Source organism: Armigeres subalbatus, chromosome 1 (assembly GCF_024139115.2).
Source record: "Armigeres subalbatus isolate Guangzhou_Male chromosome 1, GZ_Asu_2, whole genome shotgun sequence".
Lineage (NCBI taxonomy): Eukaryota > Metazoa > Arthropoda > Insecta > Diptera > Culicidae > Armigeres > Armigeres subalbatus.
The window spans coordinates 111,604,349-111,627,297 of NC_085139.1; the positions used below are offsets into that span (position 1 = coordinate 111,604,349).

The window sequence follows — 22,949 nt, forward strand, 5'->3', positions numbered from 1 at the left end:
GATGCGCACTTTTACCCCACCGGTGGGGTAAGAGTGCGTTTTTCACTTGTCTTGCAATAAGGGTTCTACTAAAACGAATCTCAATAATTTCAATATTTTTTCCACTGGGTAACATAAAGGAAGAGTATATGAATCATCGACACAGATTTGATATGCAGAAGCTTGCTTCATAAGGGCCACATGATCGATTGAAAACTAAGTGCGTACTCTTGCCCCACTCTACTCTACTAGCAAGCTTTGCACAAAACTTCACGCGGCGAAGTTGAAGGTATTATGCATCTCGAGGAAAACAAAAATATTGCGGATTCCCGATGGTTGCCTCTCAGGTAATCGCAACAGTCACTAAATACAATCGAGTCAATATGAATCTTCCCCATCGTATGCACTTTCCATGAAAAATACTCTCTGTGTGCTCAGTGACTCCGGTTGTCTCTCACTAATACAATCGAACACTGCTTAACCCGGCGGCTATCTTGACGTTTACCTTCGCAGTCGAGCCTGCGAGCGTAAAGCCCCAAACGCAATACAACGGAGCGGCGACGGAAACGGCAAATTTGACAGAAAATATATGGGCTAACTGTCAAATTTTCCGCTTCCGTCGCCGTTCCGTTGTATTGCGTTTGGGGCTTAATACCGCCCGAGATACCGCCGCGGTATTCTATATAATATATAAATATATACACGTAAAAAAATAACTGTGACGACAACCCCCTTGTTGCGGCGACGCTGTAGTACTCTCAGTCGAAGAAGAACATCCCTGTTCGCCGTTGACGTAGAATGTCATGTGAGAGGAGTCAGCGTGTTGACGATAGAGGAGAAAATCACGTTGTACAGAGTTGAGTTGGTCGTATAAACGTTTCTTTCTCGAATAATTGAGTAACTAAAAGAGATTCAGACCCTAAAATTAACTGAATTTATTCTTTATCATTCTTAATCCTAGTAAGTAAAAAATCTATATGCACAGTGAACTGAAAAACATAAAAAAGTGTAAAACAATATCAAACTTATAACCTATTGTATTACTCAGGGAATAACATCATCTTAAGACTATTATCACAGACATATCTTTGGTTTGGTTTCGGCTACAAGCTGTAAGTGTACTATGTGCATTCTAAAACAGATTTAACATCAGTTGTTTATAGGCAGGCAAACAGGCATCGCGTCCATAGATCAAGAAACGAATCTCTATAATCGAAGGTTGTCACCAAAATATGTGAGTCATATGTTCATTCCTTATAAAAAACATGCTAAAATAAAATTTTTCATAGCTTTAAGCAATACACCACAAACCTGTGTTTGCTCTGAGGAATTTGGCGCTCCCCACCCCCACAATAACCTTATATGTTATGGCAAAAAACCATTCGAAAATACTTATACTCTTCATTATGCCACCTAATGAATGATCCCATATCAAAAAGCTAATAACATTCATAAGTTAATGAAAAGTATAAGTTTCGGGATGTATGTGACTAATGCGATGTATAAGTTTTTTCTTATACATATCATTAAAGCCCCAAACGCAATACAACGGAACGGCGACGGAAACGGCAAATTTGACAGAAAATATATGGGCTAACTGTCAAATTTTCCGTTTCCGTCGCCGTTCCGTTGTATTGCGTTTGGGGCTTAAGGCTACCTTACACCTCGGGAAAATTTTCCGCCGGAATTTGGTCCTCGTGTATTTTAAAGGGGGCCGGGATTTTGATTTTCCGTGTTCGAATTCCGAAAACATCGCATATGCAAAAACACATGGGGTAAAAATCCGCGGGCAAGATTCCCGAGGTGTGAGGCTACCTTTAAGCGCCTGCTTTGGCAAAAATGTATTAGAAATCTTAATAATATATAACATTAAATTTTTTTACGTGTAGTAAAAGATAAGCGCGACAATAAGGGCCGCGCCAAACGATACACAGCAATGCTATTCACCCATATGAAGCAAGTAAACGGGGTACAGAAAGCGCGGTGGTATCTTTCCTGAAGAGTACGCCGCGTACAATTTTGAGAAAAACATGCAATAACGTATTTACGATTTAATAAAATATCGACAGCAATGAATCGTCCCTCGCTTGAGACTCCATGCTGTTGATTCACTTTAGCGTGTGTGGTATAACTGGTATAAAGCTTCAAAAACAAATTTTGAATTTGGCAACCCTTTTGTCGTCGCCTGTCGCTGTCAGTGTCAACGCAGATTTTCCACCATCAGCATCGTGAAATTCGCAAAACCCATCATTGAAATCAATCAGTCGTCCAGTGGTAGTGGCTTTTCCTCATCCGTCGTGATTGCGATTTTTTTCGTCGTGTTATCGCCGAGGTGGTGTGTCCAAATGCATCGAGCCTAGTTTTCCCTTGACGAAGTAATATACGGTTCTCCATTATGTCTCTTGGTGCGTGATCGGATTATCGACAGTGGCAAATCCGTGTTGGAACGCGTTCTTCGATGAAGTCGTACTCGAGGGAAGGAAAAGTGTTTTTGTGAAGTACCTACTCTGCTACTTGGCGAAGAAGAAAGACACTCAATTGTGGAATATTTTCCCGATAAGAAAAAGAAAAAAAAATTGGTTATCATCGGACTGCAGTGAGTCATCATTATTGTGCTCTTATCCGGAGGATTTCTGAGGGCACCAGTGGATGATCTTTGCGCAATATATTATTGTTAGTTTGGGGCAAGAATAAAAATGTTGCGTAGCAATTAATCGGACAGAAACTGGTGCTCAGAAAGTGGGTGCAACTGTTGGCGAAAACCTAAGGAGGAGGTGGAGTTGATTTTTTAAGTTTGGGGAAGAGAAAGGAAGAAAGAAGGTCATACGGACAGAAAGAAGAAAACAAACAGTGGAAAAAGAGAAACAGTTCAACATACGAGCAAACATAAAAAGAACGAGGGCGCTAGCAGCAACAGAGCTGAAGCACACAAATCCAAAGACATTTGCGTGGAAGCTTGCTGGAGTTTGATTTGTTTTCAAGACTGGATCATTAGGGAGGACGGTAGAAATGAAAAAGTTTATCTCCAAGTTCGAGAACAAAAATGAGGCAACTCCGAGCAAGGAAACGAATAGTTTTGTTGGCAAGACATTTAAGTTGAGCAAAGACAATGTAGTGACTGTCGAGGAAGTTCTTGCAGAGGGTGGATTCGCTGTGGTGTTTCTAGTCAAGGGCCACAATGGCCAAAGATACGCGTTGAAGCGGTTGTATGTAAACAACGAACATGATTTGGGAGTGTGCAGTCGGGAGATAAAGATAGCCAGTAATCTTAGTGGCCACAAGAACATAATCGGATACATTGACCATAGCATTAATCCCAAAGGTAATGGAGTCCACGAGATTTTGTTGTTGATGCCTTACTGCAAGACCAATTTGCTCACACTGATGAATGCTAGGATTCCAAATGGTTTCAGTGAGCAAGACGTTCTGCAGATATTCTGCGACGTAGCAGAAGCCGTTGCTCGGTTGCACCAATGCCAAACTCCTATCATACACCGGGATTTGAAGGTGGAAAACATCCTTCAAAATGATATAGGGAACTTCGTTCTGTGCGACTTTGGCTCAGCTACTGCTCGGGTATTAAATCCCAATACTCACGGAAGAACATTGGTGGAAGAAGAGATACAAAAATATACAACACTCTCCTATAGAGCCCCTGAAATGATTGATCTATTCTTGGGACAAGATATTACTGTAAAGGCGGATATATGGGCACTAGGATGTCTTCTCTACAAACTGTGTTTTTTTACGTTGCCTTTCGGGGAGAGCGCTCTTGCTATTCAAGGTGGACACTTCAGTATACCAGATAATTCTAAGTATTCCAGAGAAATCCATCAACTCATTAGGTATATGTTGGAAACGGACATAGAGAAGCGTCCAAACATCTATCAAGTGTGTGAAGTCGCATTTAAAATCGCAGGCAGAACTAATCCAGTGAGAAACCTTACCAAATCTACGGTTCCTGGTGTGGAATTCCTAATCGTTCCTCCTTATGAAAGCGAAACAAAGCGCATTCCATCCGCTACAGGTGCAATTTCGAAAACAACGAAACAACCGATCAGCTCCGGTCTGGAAGGTGGCACATCGGTCGCTCCTCGGCAGAGACCCAAGGCATCTCAAACGGCAGCCAACAACAGTTTTTCCTTAGGACTTCCTTTAAATCCTTCTCCTAAGAATATTCTATCGTCGCCAGTTCCTGGTGCAGCTCCATCGATCCCGCTCGATCAACCCGGCCCTCCCGTGACTGCAGCCCCAACAGAGCCTTTCGTTGCAAAATTTAGTGCTAACTTTCCTCCACCACCAGCGCAGGAAATCCAAAGTAGTAACCTATTTCAATCAACTTATCCAGATCCGTTCCGAGAAGTGGACTCTCAAGAGCTTGGTACTCCCCACGCAGTGCACCCAGAGCAGAACGTACCGGTACACGATACTTCGGCATCTTCATCCGTTCTGCAATCCCCTAGTCACGCCTCCGCGTCATCGCAGTCCGACACTCCACTCGGTACCGGAACTAGTTCTCTACTCCCTTCGAAACAGCCTATAGTCGGCCACCGTCGCAACATGAGCGATACGTCTGCATTCAACAAAGCATACACCACGGAAACCTCCCAGTTCCTGGCCCCTTACGATGTATCGTCAAATAACTACCAACCCCCACAAAGTACGTTGGGCAGCAACGGATCCGAGCAGAACCTTCACTCCATTCCGGTCACTTTGGAATCACGGTCTTCGAACCCTCAACTAAACCCAACCGGAATCGCAACCCTGAAACAGCAACCATGGAACCCTTTCGGTGATCCAACGCCTTTCAGCCAGATGACAGAAGATCACATATTTGGTGAGGAGTTTGACAAAATACGACAACAGGGCTCGCAGGGTAGTCTAAAAACACCACCGGAATCAACTTCTCGGCATCCGTCACTGCCCCAGGTCCAACCTATTATGACTCAGCCTGTTCCCGCGCTACCGCTCCAATCACAATTCTCCCCGGAGAACATTCCTCCGGATACTCCGGAGGACGATCCTTTCAGCTCAGCGCCATTTTCTTTGCCCGTCCGAGACAAGAACCGTTCACTCAAGCTTGGTTCCAAGAAAGTCATCGTCATCGATGGGGGTTTCTCCACCCAACTAGCCACCCACGTCGGACAGTCCATAGACAAGGATCCTTTATGGAGCTCGCGATACAATGCCACAAATCGTGGCGCCGTTATGGCAACGCACATGGATTACCTAAGAGCTGGGGCTGATTGCATCCTCACCAACACTTACCAGGCCTCTATCGAAGGTTTCATGGATTTTCTTGATCTAAGCGAAGAGGACAGTATCAACTTGATTAAATCTACGGTCGACCTGGCGAAAATGGCACGGACCCAATATCTCGAGGAAAAAAGGGACAATAAATCCCACAAAATTCCGTGGGTTGTTGGCTCGATCGGTCCCTATGGAGCTCATCTTCATGATGGATCTGAATATACTGGAAGCTACGCCGACACGGTCCCATTCGCACGGATTCAGAATTGGCACCGGCAGCGAATCAACGCGGTTATCGAGGCGGGTGTTGATGCTCTGGCAATCGAAACAATCCCCTGCCGGATGGAAGCGGACGCGCTGCTAGAACTGATGACGGCCGAACATCCAACGATTCGGTTCTGGATTTCCTTCCAGTGTAAGGATGGATCCACGTTGGCACATGGAGAAAGTTTCGCCGAAACGGCAATCGGATTGTGGAGTAAGGCTCGTGCTTTAAAAAATCCTAATTTGCTTGCGGTAGGAGTGAACTGCGTTCATCCACAGTATGCCATTCAGTTACTGAAAGCAGTCAATGACCGGAGGCCGGACGAGGACAAGATACCATTGATAGTGTATCCCAACTCGGGCGAAATATGGAGCGCAGGGATGTGGACAGGGCAGGACGACTGCATTCCTCTGGAGACTTACGTACCACAGTGGATCGAACTTGGGGCGAAGTTCGTCGGAGGATGCTGTCGGACCAATGCGAGAGACATCAAGCGCATCAAGAAAACGGTGATCAATCTGTACGGTGGTCGGAGTGCATAGGAGCAGGAGAACGATGACACCGAGGAAGCTGCTGGCAAGCTATGATCGGACGGTCGTCAATCTTCTTCTTGTTGAAGGTGAGTACCGGGAGCGGTTATGGTCCATTGAATACTAAATTAAACTCGGGTCGGGTTAGTTTTCCTCATAGATCCCAAACTATGTGCTCATGTTTAAGCATTCAAAAATTAGATTCGGGGACGTATGATTAAACAGATGTAAAATTATCCTCACTGAATTTCCTTTCTGATGGAATATTCATTTTGAGATTTGTCGCTTGAAATATCCAATTTTGTTACGCGATACCATCGCTGAACTGCACTTTTTCGTGTTTTGAAATGCAAGTGCGTTTTAGCCTTCCTCGTTTACCGCCATCGGGGGTGAGAAAGGGTCATCGCTTATATTTTGGTTTTCTTGCCCTTCTAAAAGCATTCTAAGTAGTTAAAAAGTGACGCATTCTCACCCCCATTTGACCCATTGTTATCCCCGACGACGGTACTTTACTCCGAAACCAAACTTTTGATAGAAGGCTCGGAGACTCATAGTGTTATATACCAATCGAATCAGCTCGACGAATTGAAGTGATTCTGTTATGTGTGTATGTATATATGTGTGAGCGTGTTTTTTTTTCTTCCTAAGCAATGAAGGGGGAATCTGCTCAACAGACTTCCTGGGTTGGACGTCCAGGAAGTGCGGGGCTAAGGACCACCTCCAACAGCAAACGATGGAGGCAGGACTACATCCCCGACCCGCTAAACCGTTTCCATTGCCGCCAAGCCCATCGTCCCTTCAGTACAACCAGAAAGTAATGCTTCAAAGGGGGGCCAGTGCACAACGCACCCTCGAGGTTAGCTGCGTGTCCTTGCAGCATCGAACATCGTGACTCGCCTTTTTAGAAGAACACCATGGTATCGTGCCAGCGCATTGCCGGCTTTTCAGGTGGCCTTACCTCTACAAGCCGGTGGCCCTATATGTCCGCGGAAGGTGGGAAGGGTCGACTTCGCGCCTGCTTCTCTCTGCACGACTGGTATCAAGAATGATGATGCCGCGTGCACCCCAAATTTACCTCTCTACGATAGGGCCTATTCACCAACACACAGAGGGACTTGCCGACGCGGTGCCTACACCTGCCCCAGCCTTGACGAGGACCCCTTTCCGTCCTCGGGCTCGGAACCCACCCGGTTGACCGACCCCGCGAAAGCGACGATACCATGTTGTTCTTCGCGCGGCCACCTGTTCGATAAAAGGATCGAGTTCGACTACAGGGCACCGGTATGACCCATGAAGCCGACTCCGAACCCTTAGACCACCTCTTCAGGGGCGACTCGTCCATACGTTCTACCTGTTCATGGAACAGGTAACCATTTGTAGGTCAGAAGTAAGAAATTAATGTTAAATTAGCTTCACGTAATATTTCCAATGATTTTAACATCTAAACATCTAAAGAAACAAAATATTTCGTAGGCAGATCAAGTTAACGCCACATGCTTGGCGTGGGTCTACTACGAAAGGCCGAATCACAAAAGGCCGAATCACGAATGGCCGAATTACAAAAGGCCGAAAGCAAAAAAGGCCGAATGCACAAAAGGCCGAAACCACAAAAGGCCGAAATCACATAAGGCCGAATCACAAAAGGCCGAAACCACAAAAGGCCGAATCACAAAAGGCCGAATAAAATCGGCAGACCAACAAAGTGGACCGGAGCGCGCGCGCTCGCTCCGGTCCACTTTGTTGGTCTGCCGATTTTATTCAGACTTTTTTAATTCAAATACTTAATATAATTTAGAATATTCGAACTATTTTGTGATTTCTCAGTGAAGTCTTGTGAAGTAAGATTCTCTTAAATTGGGAGAAAATGATATGCATTGAGGAACATGCATTTTGGTCAAAAGCATAATAATTGAAAAAGTCTATTTTGTTTAGCTTCTGATGTCGCAATTAGATCATGAGTAGTGCGCATCATTAGCACAATGCACAACCATGCATCATGAAGCGCACAACTCCTACATTGATGCAAATCGGCAATTCGATTCTGTGAGCCATGAATCTGGTGGAATTTAACTCGGGCTCTTGCATTTGATTTGGGAATTTAACTTTTCCCAATACTACTGATAATGATTACTACGTCAGCAAAGGAAGAAAAAAGAGAGCTATTGGATTACTCCGTTGCTTTAAAGTGATAATATTTATACGTATGTTCATGCTTTCATTACTGCAATGAAGATTGATCTATTATGCAATATAGAAGGAATCAAATTGATTCTGTAAACACCGTCATACAACTTCTTTCAATTGAAAGATTGAGCTTCGACGTTGAACTGATGTTAAATACCTCAACTGAATAAGATTGATTAGATCGCTGCTATTAGTTGCAAAACACGTGGACAAGTTTTTCTTAATGGGGCAGCATAATAAAAGTAAACGTAAATTTGTGAATATTCCGAGTTCTCTTAATTGAAAGATTGAAACTTTTGTAATGATTCGGCCTTTTGTGTTATTCGGCCTTTTGAGATTCGGCCTTTTGTATCCTTCGGCCTTTCGTGGTTCGGCCTTCTGGGTTTTCGGCCTTTTGTGGTATGCTAGAACATTTTCGGCCTTTTGTGATTCGGCCTTCTGTGGTTCGGCCTTTTGTGATTCGGCCTTTTGTACTGATCCCCTTGGCGTACAGTCAAATTGCAGCTAAATGTGTGTTTCTCTGAAAAACCATACCCCATCACATAGAAAGCTTTTGCCAGTCGTACGATCTATAATGAAGAACCAACAGCAGCGCTGCCACAAGTCAAATTTAAAGTTTTGCGCCATGACAAATGATTTGAAATAATTTCCTCCTTGGTATGCTCACTCGTTCTCCACGCGCAGAGAACCTGCGTGAGCGTTGCCAGTTTTCTCCGTTTTCTCACATCATCCTCTTTCGCATGCGAAGCAAGCACGTTTAGATGCAACACGCTAAGCCTCTGCTACTCAAAATTGAGTCGAATTCGACTCATTTTGGTTAAAAACGGGACAACCCAAACATTGAGTAAACACTATTTTACTCAATTTTGAGTAAAGCGTTATGAACGGCATAATGAGTAAATGATGCTCATGGGATTGTGGAATAAATTTGCTTACATTTGACTCAGTGGTTGAAACGATTTTATTCATAACCTCTCGTAACATCCTGTACGGAATAATTGTTTACGGCTATTTATTAGGCATTTCAGTCTCGCTTTGGATGAAACCATACAATTATTTTTATCTTCTGCTGACTTTTGATCCTTATTGGATCTTTTGCAAATAGAAGCACACCGTTGTTTTTCATCCAAGATGAGACTGAAATGCTAAATAAATCACCGTAAAATATTCTTTCGCACGAAAATCACTTTTTATTTATTACCGGGGAACTCATGTGGTATGCATGTCAGCTGAACTGTTCAACTGCGAACAGATTTTATTTTTTCTAAAACGCTCATTTGCAAAATATAAATCGCTCGCGTCTGATGAACTGCTCCCACGTAAACAAAATGGAAAATGCTTCAAATTGTGATTCTCAGATCTTCGAAATTTAAATTCGAACAACACGATTTTACTCAAAATCGAGTCATCTTATTATTACAAAATATACTGAGTAAATTAACCTCAAACGCCCAAAACAGATTTACTCAATGTTTGTCTCAGGGCTGACAATAGTCATTCTCGTCGTATGAAGAAAGCGAAAAAAAATTAGTCTTCGTCATAACATTGCACGACGCAACACCTATTCGTTTTCTTCGTGCCGCATGCGTACCACGACGATAGTCGCGCAGCCAAAAGTTATGACGATTTTCGTCGTCACTTCTTCACACAATTGATTGCACGTCATTATAGACGGACTGGTTAAAAACATAATAGCGTCTCAAATAAACAAATAGTAGGAAATTTGGTAACATAAATGTATCGATAACATTAATAACGCTTTCATACGTTGCTTCAAATTCATTATTACAAAGAATTAATAAAAATCTTCGCATGGCAGCTGCCACTTGAAGAATAACGGTATGAAGTCTTCGTTCTTCGATGTCGTCATGACGATTTGGTTACACGACGAAAGCTAACGTCGTGCGCGTCATTGACGATGTGTACACTGTAAACTCGACAATACTCTTTAAAGAGTAAAAATCACCCCTTTTTTGACGATATATGGAACTGTCAAAATAATGGGTGATTATTTATTTTACATAATGAATATTTTATACCCATTTTCAAGATCCTCGCTGATACCCTTTAATGAGTGAAAAAGAAAATATACTTCCACACGCGCAGATCCCCGTCGTGAATGGTAAGGCTGATTCAGGAGCTGGAGGAGCCTCATGAAAATGGTAAAATTCATGCTAAATACGCAGAACGTTTGCATTTAAATCTCACATTTCATTTCAGAACAGAATACCATCAGAAGCCTCGGACTGCGGCGAATAATTGATGCAGTTCATCAAGAAGGGATGCGAGGGTATGTTGCTACACTTCAGCCATTTGGACTCATCCGACATCACAGAGAAGTCGGACTTTGCGAAAGTAATTACGATGCTCCCCAAAATCTAGCCCACCTCCACTAAATAACCTATTTTGCCGCAGGCCCCAAAACATTCCAGCGAGGATATCGTATTTACGAAGAATGTACTCGATAAATGTTCCTGTTCCTGTTCCTGACGATCGGGAACACACAGTCAGAGGTTGGCATAAATTTAGAAAGAAGTCGATTCCAGGAACGGTTTCAGAAGCAGCTGTTGTGTCTATTGTGCTTTGTCCACTTTTTTCCCGTCATCCGTTCGGCGAGTTGCTTAATACCATGGGATGTGATCTGGTAAAGCAGAGAGGCAAGCAAAACACAAGTTGCAGTTATTTCCGTTCATATATTAAGCAAAAATAACATGATATGTATCTATTATTGTAAGATAATTAAATAAAAAATCATTCCATACATGCCTCGCAATTCCTTCACTTCTTCGATGAATATCCATAATTTAAATATGTTTTTTTTTAAATCGATTAAGTGTAAAAAATACCCATTTTCGCAAAAATATATCTCCCGGTAATGAGTAAAAAGTACCCCTGAATTTGACGTATAGGCCTTTTACTCATTAATGAGTAAACGCTGTTTACTCTTTTAATGAGTTGAACTATTTAACTTCATAATGGGTACTTTTTTACGCATTAAAGAGTACTTTGCTGGCACAGTGTAGAGTAGCAATGAAGACAATGCAACTCGTCGCTACTGTGGCGTTTCGTGCTATGACGATGACGATTGTCAGCCCTGGTTTGTCTACTCTATGAAGGAGACGGCAAAAATGAGTCAATATTAGCCAGGCACTGAGTAGTTGATTGTTAGCGTGAAGTTCTGCTATGCGCGCAGGAGTCAAACCCGTTCGACGCGCTGCGAGAACAATCAACGACTGGACGCATTCGATCGTAGTGTCGGGCTGTGCTTTGCCGAAAGGCGCACCGCGCACGCTCCCGCGCCGATGATTGGAAACAGTTTGTTTTTCTTTTTTCTCGTGATGCAAAGCATCAAGAACAATATTAAATTAATGTTTGCGTTTTCAAAAGAACCTTTAAATCTCGGGTACTTTTTCAAATCGGCGTATGTAACATTTTGATCAAGCTGAGAAAATCGGCTTGGAAGTTTTAAGATTTCATTTTTATTCCTATTTAAAAACTAAACATTTTTATTGGAAGTGAATTCACCTCAACGATACATTAAGAAAAGGTTCATCGTCACTGACTCTGAAGTCTGTCATTCGTGTGAACATTCCAGTTATTTTGACAAAAATATATGTTACAACGTTCTGCAAAAGATAAATCACATACGTCGTTCTGATACGTCAGCATGACCAGGGACGGGAATGGTTGACATTTCTTTTTACCATTCCTTATTCTATGCAAAAAAATAAAAACAAAACCACGGCAGCCACAGCAGCAGCCCCGCCAAGCAGACGACAGTCAGCACATGCTTTTACCATTTTCTCTCCCCACAATTAATGTTTTCGTACAATAATTTCACAGCGTATAACCGTTTTTGGTGGGAAATATTCATTTCATTACTACTTGCTTGATTTAGAGACAAGAACGAATAAATCAGTACCTACGGATAGCACTCCTTCTAGGCTTTGCGCCACAGGTAATTGAACTCGATTCTGTGCTGTTTGCGCTGCGCACGAGCCGAAACAAAAAATCTCACGCAAATGTTGACCGCGCGCCGGCACGACTCTAACGTAGCAGCAAGCAAACAGTTTGCTTCATCGGAAAAATAAATGTCACGATGTCGCGTACATTTTTTTTTGGCAAACTGTTTCGGCTTGTTTGGCGCAAGAAATTTGACTGAAAAAAAGATAAACATTCGCATAATCAAAGTGTTTTAATGTACATTTCCCAACACTGAGCATGACCGAGGTCATGCTACTTTCGTCGAAATGTTACGCTGCTCCGTATGCTGCATTGTTGATACGTCGAAATGTTGCGTCAAGTTGAAACGTTTCACGCACATGCGACAAAAAAATTGCAACACTTACAGTACGACGTAACAACATTTGCTGCAGAAAAACAACGTAAAATGTTTGTCTTTACATAAATCAGAATTTTCAAGCAACAAGCTTAATTTTGAACTCAGTGATGAAAAAGTACAAGCAGATGCACGTTTTAAACTATTTAGTTGTTCGAAAAAACTTTTTAAAGTACATTTTTTGCTAAGCGGTGTATGTGCAATATTTTCAATAATGATGTTACACCGTTTTGTAAAATATTGATTTACATTTTTAATAACGCATTTTCATGTAGCTTCGAAGTTATACACATTTTTAGATGAATTTGATGCCATATGCTGTTGAAAACGGGTTTGTTTACAATTTGCGACATACGCCGTTTTGAAAAAGTACCCGAGAAATAATGCTTTTTTACGAATACTCAAAATCAATCAACATAAAGAAAAAGGTATAGTTTACACTAAATTTGAAAAATTAAATAACTGGAACACATTTCAGCTTCTAAATGTGACTCATTGGTCGTCACAATCTGGAGTCGCATCAAACAATTATTGTATAATTATTAGAGTGGGGCGTCATGGTAATTTTTTCAAATCAATGGTTTTTCGAAGCTATTCTGGGTCCTGAACAACTGTGCAGAGTTTGGGACCGATTGGTTGCTTCCTCGCTTTCCGCATCGCTTTTTAAGTTTGTATGGAAATTAGTATGGGAGAACGTATATTTTTGCATTTCTACTACTAGAGGTTTCAGTTCATCAGTTTAACCCAAAGAATGCCAAAAAACTTTGCTGAAGAAGGCACGTTGCTGGAACGTCCACGAAAAAAGTTATAACGCTTCGAACATTGAGTGTTCAAACCATATGCAAAAAATCGTTTATACTGCCAGCACTGCCGTACTACGTAGACCAATAATTTAAATGAGTGTTATTTCAAAATAATTGATCTTATAGGGCTTTAAAGCTAATGGGAGCTATCCGGAATTATTTCACAAAGAAAAAAATCCGACAAGAAGGAAGATGGGTTTTGCCCTTTGATAACCATAGGTTGTCCGGTAGAGCTGGCAGAAACATTGATTTCTTGCATATGGTGTGAACAATCAATTTTCGAAACGTAATAACATTTTTTGTAGACCTTCTAGATACGTACCTTCTTCGGCAAAGTCTTTTGGCATCTTCCAGACTATATGCTAACGTATTGAGTCACTTGATTGATGATAAATTGAAGCCGGTAAGAGCAAACATGTAAAAAAGTACGTTTTCCCATACTAATTTTCATGTAAATTTAAAACGCGATGCGGCATGCGAGGTTGCAACCAATCGAGCCCATATTTTGCACAGTTGATTGGGGTCACAAAACGATTCAGAAAAACCTTGATCTCACTTGATCGGACGAAGTTTGCGTTTTTCCATACAAATGCGCCCCACTCTAATAATTATATACTAATTATATACTATAATTATTATACTAATAATGGTTAATAACATTTCTTTCATAGCAACAAAATATGTGAGAGTTTAAATATTAACGGCGATGGGACCCGTGTACCCTGAATGGTGGAATGAGCCGATATGAAAGATCTCTATTCTGAGCAATATCCAGTTATTGCCCAACTGTTACCAAGTTAGATTTTAGACGATTTCCGAGTCTAAAATTTTAAGTGCATCTAAATTTAAAACATTTTTGTAACAAAAGAGAAAAATAAGTCATTTATTGTTTTGTAAATCTTTTCTATTTAAATTGTTTTTTTTTTTTTCTAATATTTGGTTAAGTTGTACAAGAAAAGGTTGTAATATTAGATTAAATGCCCAACTTTCATTCGAAACCACTCAGCTTGATGAATATTTTTTTATCAGCATGGTAGAACAGGTGTAGCAAAAGTCCACGAGACGCCCCTGCACCTCTTATTTGCGCCTGAACTAGCCATTCCTCGAGTCCACGCGCCATCTTCTGTGTTACTTCGAGACGATTAAAACGATAGCTGATAAAACGGCGTTCCAGCCAACTTCATCTTTACACATCCTCCGGACTAGGTTGTCCGGGGTAGTTTCCAGACCACATGTGGCAAGCATGTGGTCACGCATTGTGCAAAATCGTGGGCACACGAACAACACGTATTCCGCCGTTTCCTCTAAACCTGCGCACACCGGACACACGGGTGAGGCCTAGTGTTCGAACCGGTGTAGATACTCTCTGAAGCCATGTCCTTTAAGGTCAGATGGAAAATGATTTCCCCATGGCGCCGCTTGACCCACGTACCTATCTCCGGTATCAACCTATGTGTCCATCTACCCTTAGTGGAACTGTCCCACGCACGCTGCCATTTGACCATTGAGGCCAACCTGACAGTCCTACGGGTGCCTCTCGTGCCGCGCATTTCGAGGCACTCTATGTCTTCACCGATAACGATGTCAATAGGCATAATACCGGTGATGACGCAAAGTGCATCGTGCGACACGGTGCGGTACGCGCTCGCAACTCTTAGGCACATGAGCCTATAGGGTAACGGTACCAATAGTGGAGGTATTAGTAGATCCACAAAAGAAAATATTTTTTAAAAATTGATAATTATGGGAAATTTACTGCTTTATTATCTTAGTCAATAGATAAACTAATAAATTTGCTAACAAAAATGAGATAGATGTCATTTAACATCAATAATTACCAAATATTAGTTGCACCACTATGGGTACACTGTTCCTTTAGTGGCGGTAAAAATTAATTTTGGTTCCTATAGTGGTGCTATCCATTGGTTTCTTATGAGACTCGCCACTATTGGTACAGTTGCACCACTATAGGTGCAAGGGAGTCAATTTTGTTAAGGAAAATCATTGTTTTCAATAGTTTTTCAAGCAAAATCTTAAAGTAAGTTGCATTTAACAGGATATTTAAAGCACGACGCATCAACTGAAACCATCGTAAAGTCTATAAATATAATAAATCTCATTAAAACCCCACTACCTCCACTATTGGTGCTACCTCCACTAAGGGCACGGTTACCCTACGTACTTTCTAACTTCGTTCTGTAGCAGTTAATACGCAGGGCCGTGCCCCAAGCTGGCCCCCCATACCTCAGTATGGACAGAGCGACACTAGCCAGAAGCTTGCGCTTGCTGGTATAAACCGCAGAGCTATTGGACATCATCCGGGGCAATGCCACTATAGCTGTGGAGGCACGCTTGCAGGCGTAATTGACGTGGCTACCAAAGGTGAGCTTATCGTCGATCATTACCCCCAAGAGTTTGATGGAGCGTTCAGAGGTGACCGTGCAGTTGCCTGCCCTTATCACCGCTTGTTACTCCGACTTTCGGTTGTTAACAACAACCACCTTAGTCTTATGGTGAGCCAGTTCTAACTACCTGGAACTCATCCACTCCTCCACAATTGCGATCGAGTGGGCTGCAGACAACTCCACCTCTTCGATCGATTCGCCGTAGACCTCCAGCGTAATATCATCAGCAAAGCCGACGATTACCACGCCCACCGGGAACTTCAACCTCAAGACACCGTCGTACATGGCGTTCCATAACACCGGACCCAGTATGGAACCTTGCGGAACCCCTGAGGTTATGTCAACGCACTTCCGACCCGCCTCCGTGTCGTATACCAGTACTCGATTCTGGAAGTAGCTTCCGAGAATCTTGTACAGGCACTCGGGAATTCCAAGCCGCAGGAACGCATCTGCAATAGCTGCCCAACTGGCATTATTGAATGCATTCCTCACGTCGAGAGTCACAACTGCACAATAGCGAACTTTCCTCCTCTTACGCTGGATAGCTATCTCCGCGGATTTGGTAACCGACAAGATAGCGTCTACGGTCGACTTACCCTTTCGGAAGCAAAACTGGTTACTCGATAGACCATCCGCACCCTCCGTGAGTATCAACAACCTGTTGAGGATGATCTTCTCGAGCACCTACCCCGCCGTATCAAGCAGGCATATTGGTCTATATGCTGACGGATCCCCCGGTGGTTTTCCCGCCTTTGGAAATAGGACCAAGCTCTGCCTTTTCCATGCTTCACGGAAGACTCCCTCGTCCAGGCATCTCTGCATGACAGATCTGAACATCTCGGGAGCCTCAGCAATGGCCGCTTTGGTGGCCAGGTTCGGAACACCATCCGATCCTGGCGCCTTACCTACACTAAGGGACTGTGCAATCCCCGCATGTTCCGCCACAGTTACTCGTCCCTCGTCGGCCACCCTGGCCCCAGGCAGCTCCACAAAGTGAGGCCAGGGACTTGGGTCATGGCGTGGGAATAGCCCCGCGATGATTCTCTCCAGCATCTCTGGAGACCGCTCTGTAGGGGCCATCGCCCTACGTGTCTTGGCCATTACGACACTATAGGCGTCACCCCATGGATTCGCGTTGGCACTTTGACACAGGCCCTCGAAGCAGGCTTTTTTGCTTGATCTAATCTCAGTCTTCAGAGCGGCTCTGGCAGCCACGAACGCCACCCGTCGTTCAACACGCTCCTCTTCTGTGCGTGCTCGCTGCATCCGCCTCCGTACCCGCAGGTTCGCAATTGCTTGAGTCCACCAGTAATCCGGTAGGGGCCCTCCTTAGCCGTGCGGTAAGACGCGCGGCTACAAAGCAAGACCATGCTGAGGGTGGCTGGGTTCGATTCCCGATGCCGGTCTAGGCAATTTTCGGATTGGAAGTTGGCTCGACTTCCCTGGGCATAAAAGTATCATCGTGCTAGCCTCATGATATACGAATGCAAAAATGGTAACCTGGCCTAGAAACCTCGCAGTTAATAACTGTGGAAGTGCTTAATGAAGGATCTGCCCTCGTTGATTCGTGGAATGGCTTCCCCATTCCACGGCCCAAGCGTTGAAGTCCCCCGCTATCACCACCGGCCTACGCCCCATCAAGTTAGCCGTCAAACAATCCAGCATACGACCGAACTGCTTGATTGACCATCGATCAGGCGCATAGCAGCTGCAGAAGAAGATTCCGTTGACTTTGCCAATGACGAAGCCCTCGTGTGTCGAAGACACCAACTCTTGGACTGGGTATTTCCCCGTTTTCCATATCGCCGCCATTTTAGACCCATCGGTGACCTAATTACCGTTCCTGGCGGGTACCCGGTAAGGATCCGCTATGATGGCGATATCCGTCCCCCGTTCAGTAACTGTCTGACACAGCGGTTGCTGGGCTGCATCACAATGGTTCAGGTGTAGCTGCGTTACCTGCACTGTGATTTTGCAGCACGCTTAAACGCCGGGCACTTCGAACCCCCCTTTGGGTGTTTGCTGTTCCTTTGCCCTCAGAGCTTTATTTATTTATTTATTGTGTGATTTCACAGCTTTGCTGGAACAAATCAAACAATTGGGAGTTTTCGCGCAGCATTGTGCCTTATGTTCCTCCAATCAGCAGCGTCGGCAGAGCTTGCTTTGTATCAGGGCCTTTGTAGTCCCATTGCTTGTGCCCCGGTTCCAGGCACTTGAAGCAAACTTCGAGTTGCTCGTATATGCCCACAGGGCACACCGACCATCCCACCTTGATGCTCCCTAACTTGACTGCCTTGAAGGCGTCCGCTACAGATAGCCGAACCAATGCTACCTGCGCCCCTGCCGGACCTTTCCGTAGCCGAACGGCTGCGGTGGGCGTCTCCACTTCACACTGTCAACGCAGTGCCGTGACGAGCTATTCGACTTGGGTGATCTCGTTCAGGTCTTTAACCCTTAGATTCACCTTCGTCGTGAGTGTCCTCACCTTGACCGTCTCGTCTAGGACTTCCTCCGCCAACTTCTTGTAGACGGCGCCCTTTTTGCGAGACGCCCGCTTCAGTTCGAGGATCATCTCGCCCATCCGGGTACGTCTTATTCGACGTACGTCGGCGCCGAGTTTACCGAGCTTAACGTCACTCCTCATCGCCTTCAAGACGTCCGAGTGGCGAGTACTTAGCCTCGTCCGTCTTGATGACTAGCCGCCCCTGAAGCGATTGGTGCCTACCCAAGACTTCTTGCTACCCTCATTCGGCTGGGCCTTCTTTTCGGCCCTTGACGTCTTCGGTTTCCTCTTGTTCTTGCTACGTTGGGGCAGTCCATGGATTAATATTAAAAAAAACACATTCAATTAGTGCATTGATAGGTTGGATTTTCTCTGTAGTTTTTAATTCAAGCCACAAAAATATTCAAAAAATTGAAAAAAGTTTTATTGCTTTGCCTGTTTTTTTACAATGGGTGAAAATTTTCCGACATTGAATATGCATTTCTCTATTTTTTCAAAGACAAATAATTTCTATTAAGCTTATATAAACAAATGATACCAATTCAAACTCATTCGTAGGCTTTTGGTTATTAGAGTGATACGTGGTAATACTAAATCAGGAACCGAAAGTGCAAAGCGTGTCAGTGTATTAAATAATCCGCATGTGTGATAAATAATTCGTGAAAAAATGATATTTATAGAGGTTACTTACTTACTTACTTTAATACTTACAAGAATCACTACTATTTCAAATATATCAACAACTAACGAAATTACGAAGATTTGGCAATTTGTTAATGTAGACTCTTCTACTGAAATCCTTAGTGGATTGTAATTGAAACACAACGCTGATGAGGTTTGATGAATATTTCAAACATAATTTCTCTGCATACACAAAACAACATTATCGCCAAGGTTCATTATCTTACTATAAACCTGAAACAGAAAGTATCGTTAGACACAAATGGAGATGAAATGTTAGATTTCCAAAAGTTAAAAAAAAGAAAACAAAAAAAATCATTTGATGGAGGCATTCCAGTGCCCTTTGATTTTCATGAAGTATCAATAAGCATCACAACAGATCACAGTTATGCTCAATTTAGTAAGGTACACTGGGGGAAGTGGAAAAAGGGGGTAAGTGTAAAAATCGACTCGAAAAATTGGAATTGTACATACTTTATAGTTTTTACCACATCATAACATTATGCAAGCTTATACTTTGATGCTCACACTCATACTATGTTGAAATTTGTATAATACATACACTAACACGGTTAACGCTTGAACTGTAACTTTAGGTTTCGCGAAAAGTTAATTTTTGCATTCATAAAATCAATTCTTATTTGCACAAATTGTTCTTTTTTCAAGTGAATTTTTATCACAGGTGACCAAGGAATGTAAAATAACAACATTGCCAATGACAACAACATTGTCCTCTCTTGTAAATGTTGGGACAAACTCAACTCGCAATAAGCGTTTGTCCCAAACTGCAACAGAATAGGACAATGATCGCCGGCCGCCCATTTTGAGAAGTAGTCAGTTTCCGATGATGTTTTTGGTTAAATAAGTAGCAGTTATCACAGTTTAGACATAAACTTAACCATCTGTTGACATGATTTGCGTTTGATTTCTGAAATATTCAAGTTTTCGCAGTTTGAAAAGTTCACAACAATTACATCTCCATGTTTGTTGCAAATAAAATGGAACGCAACAATGTCTTTATCCTCTGCAGATGAGGACAAAGAGTTATCGTTATTCTTTTTTGTCGCTTGTTTTTTGCATTTTTGAGCGACAATTACATTCCTTGCAGGTGACCATTATAATACAATTAAACTAATCCCGTTCAATTGGTAGTGGTTTGTACCAAGAAAGCAAATAATTCAAAGATTTTACACTTACCCCAGGTATCAAACACTGCGGGGAAGTGGATAATGTTCTAATAACGCAATTTTTTTCTTCCCTCCACGGTTTATTTCGATAGCTGTGCATCTAAATATGTTCCTATCGGTATTGATGCCTTTCACATGTTTTTCATATGAAAAAAAATGTATAAGAAAGTTAAGAATAGCACTTATAGGTAAATATTTTGTATAATTCACATTGATTTTTATTCATAACAAGCTTCGCCGTTGAATGTATTTTTTTGCGAACAAATTGGTTAAGGACAAGTGATTCAGAATAGCGGATAATTTTGTACGTTCTTTTTTTTTTTTTTTTTTTATCTATTGTGTTTATTTGACAGGCTCAGGCGTGTATAACACTTAACGGAGCCGAGACTTTATGATATTTACAATCGATATCATCTTATTATCAACAGTTAGTAAGGGGAAAGGGTATAGACCAAGATACTCGTGGCGACTCAAGGTTAGATTGCGTAATTTCAGGACGGACTAGGTTGGGATTTAGGTTTGAGGTATTTCAGCTGCTCATCCGGGTATTTGACGTCAATAACGGTATGGCGTAGCGTCGGGCTCGAGTTGTGGTTCGTCAGGGAGCATCTTCCGGATGGCCATAGCTTCGTATTACACAGAACAATAAGACAAAAACAAAAACGAGAAAGAAAAAAGATAGGGAATTAGACTTTTATGTCAGACGAGCAAAGAAAGGCATAGATGGCCTGCATATAAACCACATCGCGATCCCCAAAACACCTCTTACTTCCCTGTAGGGTTGTTTACCTCAGGCCACAAGGGTATCCAATAGTTGCTCTCTGGAGGCGTCGTTTTCCGAGCAATACCAAACTACGTGATCGATGTCATCGTAACCGGCTCCACACCTACATAGGTTGCTATCAACCAGGTTTATTCTATAGAGGTGTGCGTTTAGTGAATAGTGATTGGACATAAGTCTCGACATCGTGCGAATGAAGCCTCGGCTTAAGTCCTCACCTCTGAACCACGCTCGCGCAGAAACTTTAGGAACTTTTTCCATAGCCACCGTCCAAGTTCATTGTGTGACCAAATCATTTGCCAATTTTGAAGAGTACTCTGACGGACTAATGGGAAAAACTCGTTGTTCGAGATTTGTCTATCATAAACTTCACCTTCCTGTGCGCCCACCTTTGCTAGCGAGTCCGCCTTCTCATTGCCATAGATTAGGCAATGGGATGGGACCCATACAAAGGTAATCTTGAATGATCTTTCGACCAAATCACGCATCTGCTCTCTTACAGTTGTAAGAAAGTAAGATGCGTACTTAACAGGTTTCATCGACCGGAGTGCCTCGATAGAACTAAGACTATCCGAGAAGATGAAATAATGGTCTACGGGCTGATTGGAAATTATCCCCAAAGCGAAATTAATTGCTGCCAGCTCAGCAACATAAACCGAACACAATTCTTGAAGTTTTCGGAAGGTGGTTGAATTTACGTTGAAAAAACCGAAGCCAGAGGATCCGTTAATGTGAGAACCATCAGTGAAGTATCTGTTATTGCAATTGACATGTTCATATTTTTCAGAAAAAATGGAAGGGATAGATATTTGTCGAAGATGATCTGGTATTCCTTGAATAGCGTGTTTCATGGACAGATCGTATTCAATTGAGGAACTGTCGTTGACGAAGTGAACTCGAGGTGGATTATAACATGGAAGACAGAGATCTGACGATATGTAGTTGAGATAGACTCGCAGGTATCTTGAACGATGAGCCAGTTCAAGCATATTATCGAAGTTTTCTAATACAAGTGTGTTACTTGTTCCACATTTGATCAGTATTCTAAGTGAGAGCTCCCAGTAACGGTGCTTTATAGGAGTGACTCCAGCAAGCACCTCCAGGCTCATGTTATGCGTTGAATGCATACAGCCAAGGGCAATACGCAAACAACGATATTGAATTCGTTCCAATTTGATTAGGTGGCACTCAGCTGCTGAGAGGAAGCAGAAAGAGCCATACTCTAAAACAGAGAGAATAGTCGTTTTATATAGTTTGATGAGGTCTTCCGGGTGAGCGCCCCACCATGTTCCGGAGATAGAACGGAGAAAATGGATCCTTTTCGGCATTTCTCTAACAAATAATCAATATGGGTCTTCCAGGTACACTTAGAATCAAACCAGACCCCAAGGTATTTAGAAGATAAAGATTGGTTTATGTCATCTTTCAACAGCTTTAGTTTCAGTTGAGCAGGATACCGCTTCTTAGTAAACACAACCAATTGAGTTTTTGCGGAGAGAACTCGATCCCTAAATGTCTGGCCCAAACAGTCAGGTTATTTAGGGAATTTTGCAATGGTCTTTGCAGGACTTCTGCACATGAACCTCTTAGAGAGATCACGGCATCATCTGCAAGTTGTCTAAGCGTGCATTGTCCTTCCAAACAATTGTCAATATCTTTAACATAGAAATTGTAAAGCAAGGGACTTAAACATGAACCTTGGGGAAGGCCCATGTAGCTATTTCTGGAAGTTGTCAGAGTGCCGAGAGTAAAGTTCATGTGTTTTACTGACAACAAATTGTACAAGAAATTATTCAAAATAACGGGTAATCCACTACTGTGCAGATTTTCCGACAGTACTTCTATGGAAACAGAATCAAAAGCGCCCTTAATATCCAAGAAAACTGAAGCCAGTTGCTCCTTGTGCGCATAGGCCAGCTGTATATCTGAAGAGAGCAACGCTAGACAGTCATTTGTTCCTTTACCTTTTCGAAACCCGAATTGAGTATTTGACAGTAATGCATTTTGTTCGACCCAATGGTCAATTCTTGAAAGGATCATTT

General features: G+C 42.7%; 1 protein-coding gene and 1 long non-coding RNA gene across 8 annotated transcripts in view; both read left to right on the forward strand.

Annotated features, from left to right (window-relative positions):
* Positions 1 to 2,164: 2,164 nt before the first annotated feature.
* The window catches only part of LOC134204956 (AP2-associated protein kinase 1), a 28,098-nt gene continuing 7,313 nt past the window's right edge, over positions 2,165 to 22,949 (forward strand). The window contains exons 1-2 of one of the 7 annotated variants that reach the window (XM_062679770.1): positions 2,167 to 2,753; positions 3,796 to 6,113. In XM_062679770.1, the coding sequence (XP_062535754.1) occupies positions 3,829 to 6,036 (2,208 nt within the window). In that variant the 5' untranslated portion in view covers positions 2,167 to 2,753; positions 3,796 to 3,828 and the 3' untranslated portion in view covers positions 6,037 to 6,113. Of the gene's footprint in view, positions 6,114 to 22,949 lie in introns of all 7 variants that reach the window. The other 6 variants (XM_062679768.1, XM_062679771.1, XM_062679772.1 and 3 more) reach the window with 6 other exon arrangements.
* On the forward strand, positions 10,263 to 10,904 carry LOC134205411 (uncharacterized). The gene is made up of 3 exons (XR_009978134.1): positions 10,263 to 10,370; positions 10,429 to 10,563; positions 10,624 to 10,904. It is a non-coding gene; the product is annotated as an uncharacterized LOC134205411 (long non-coding RNA).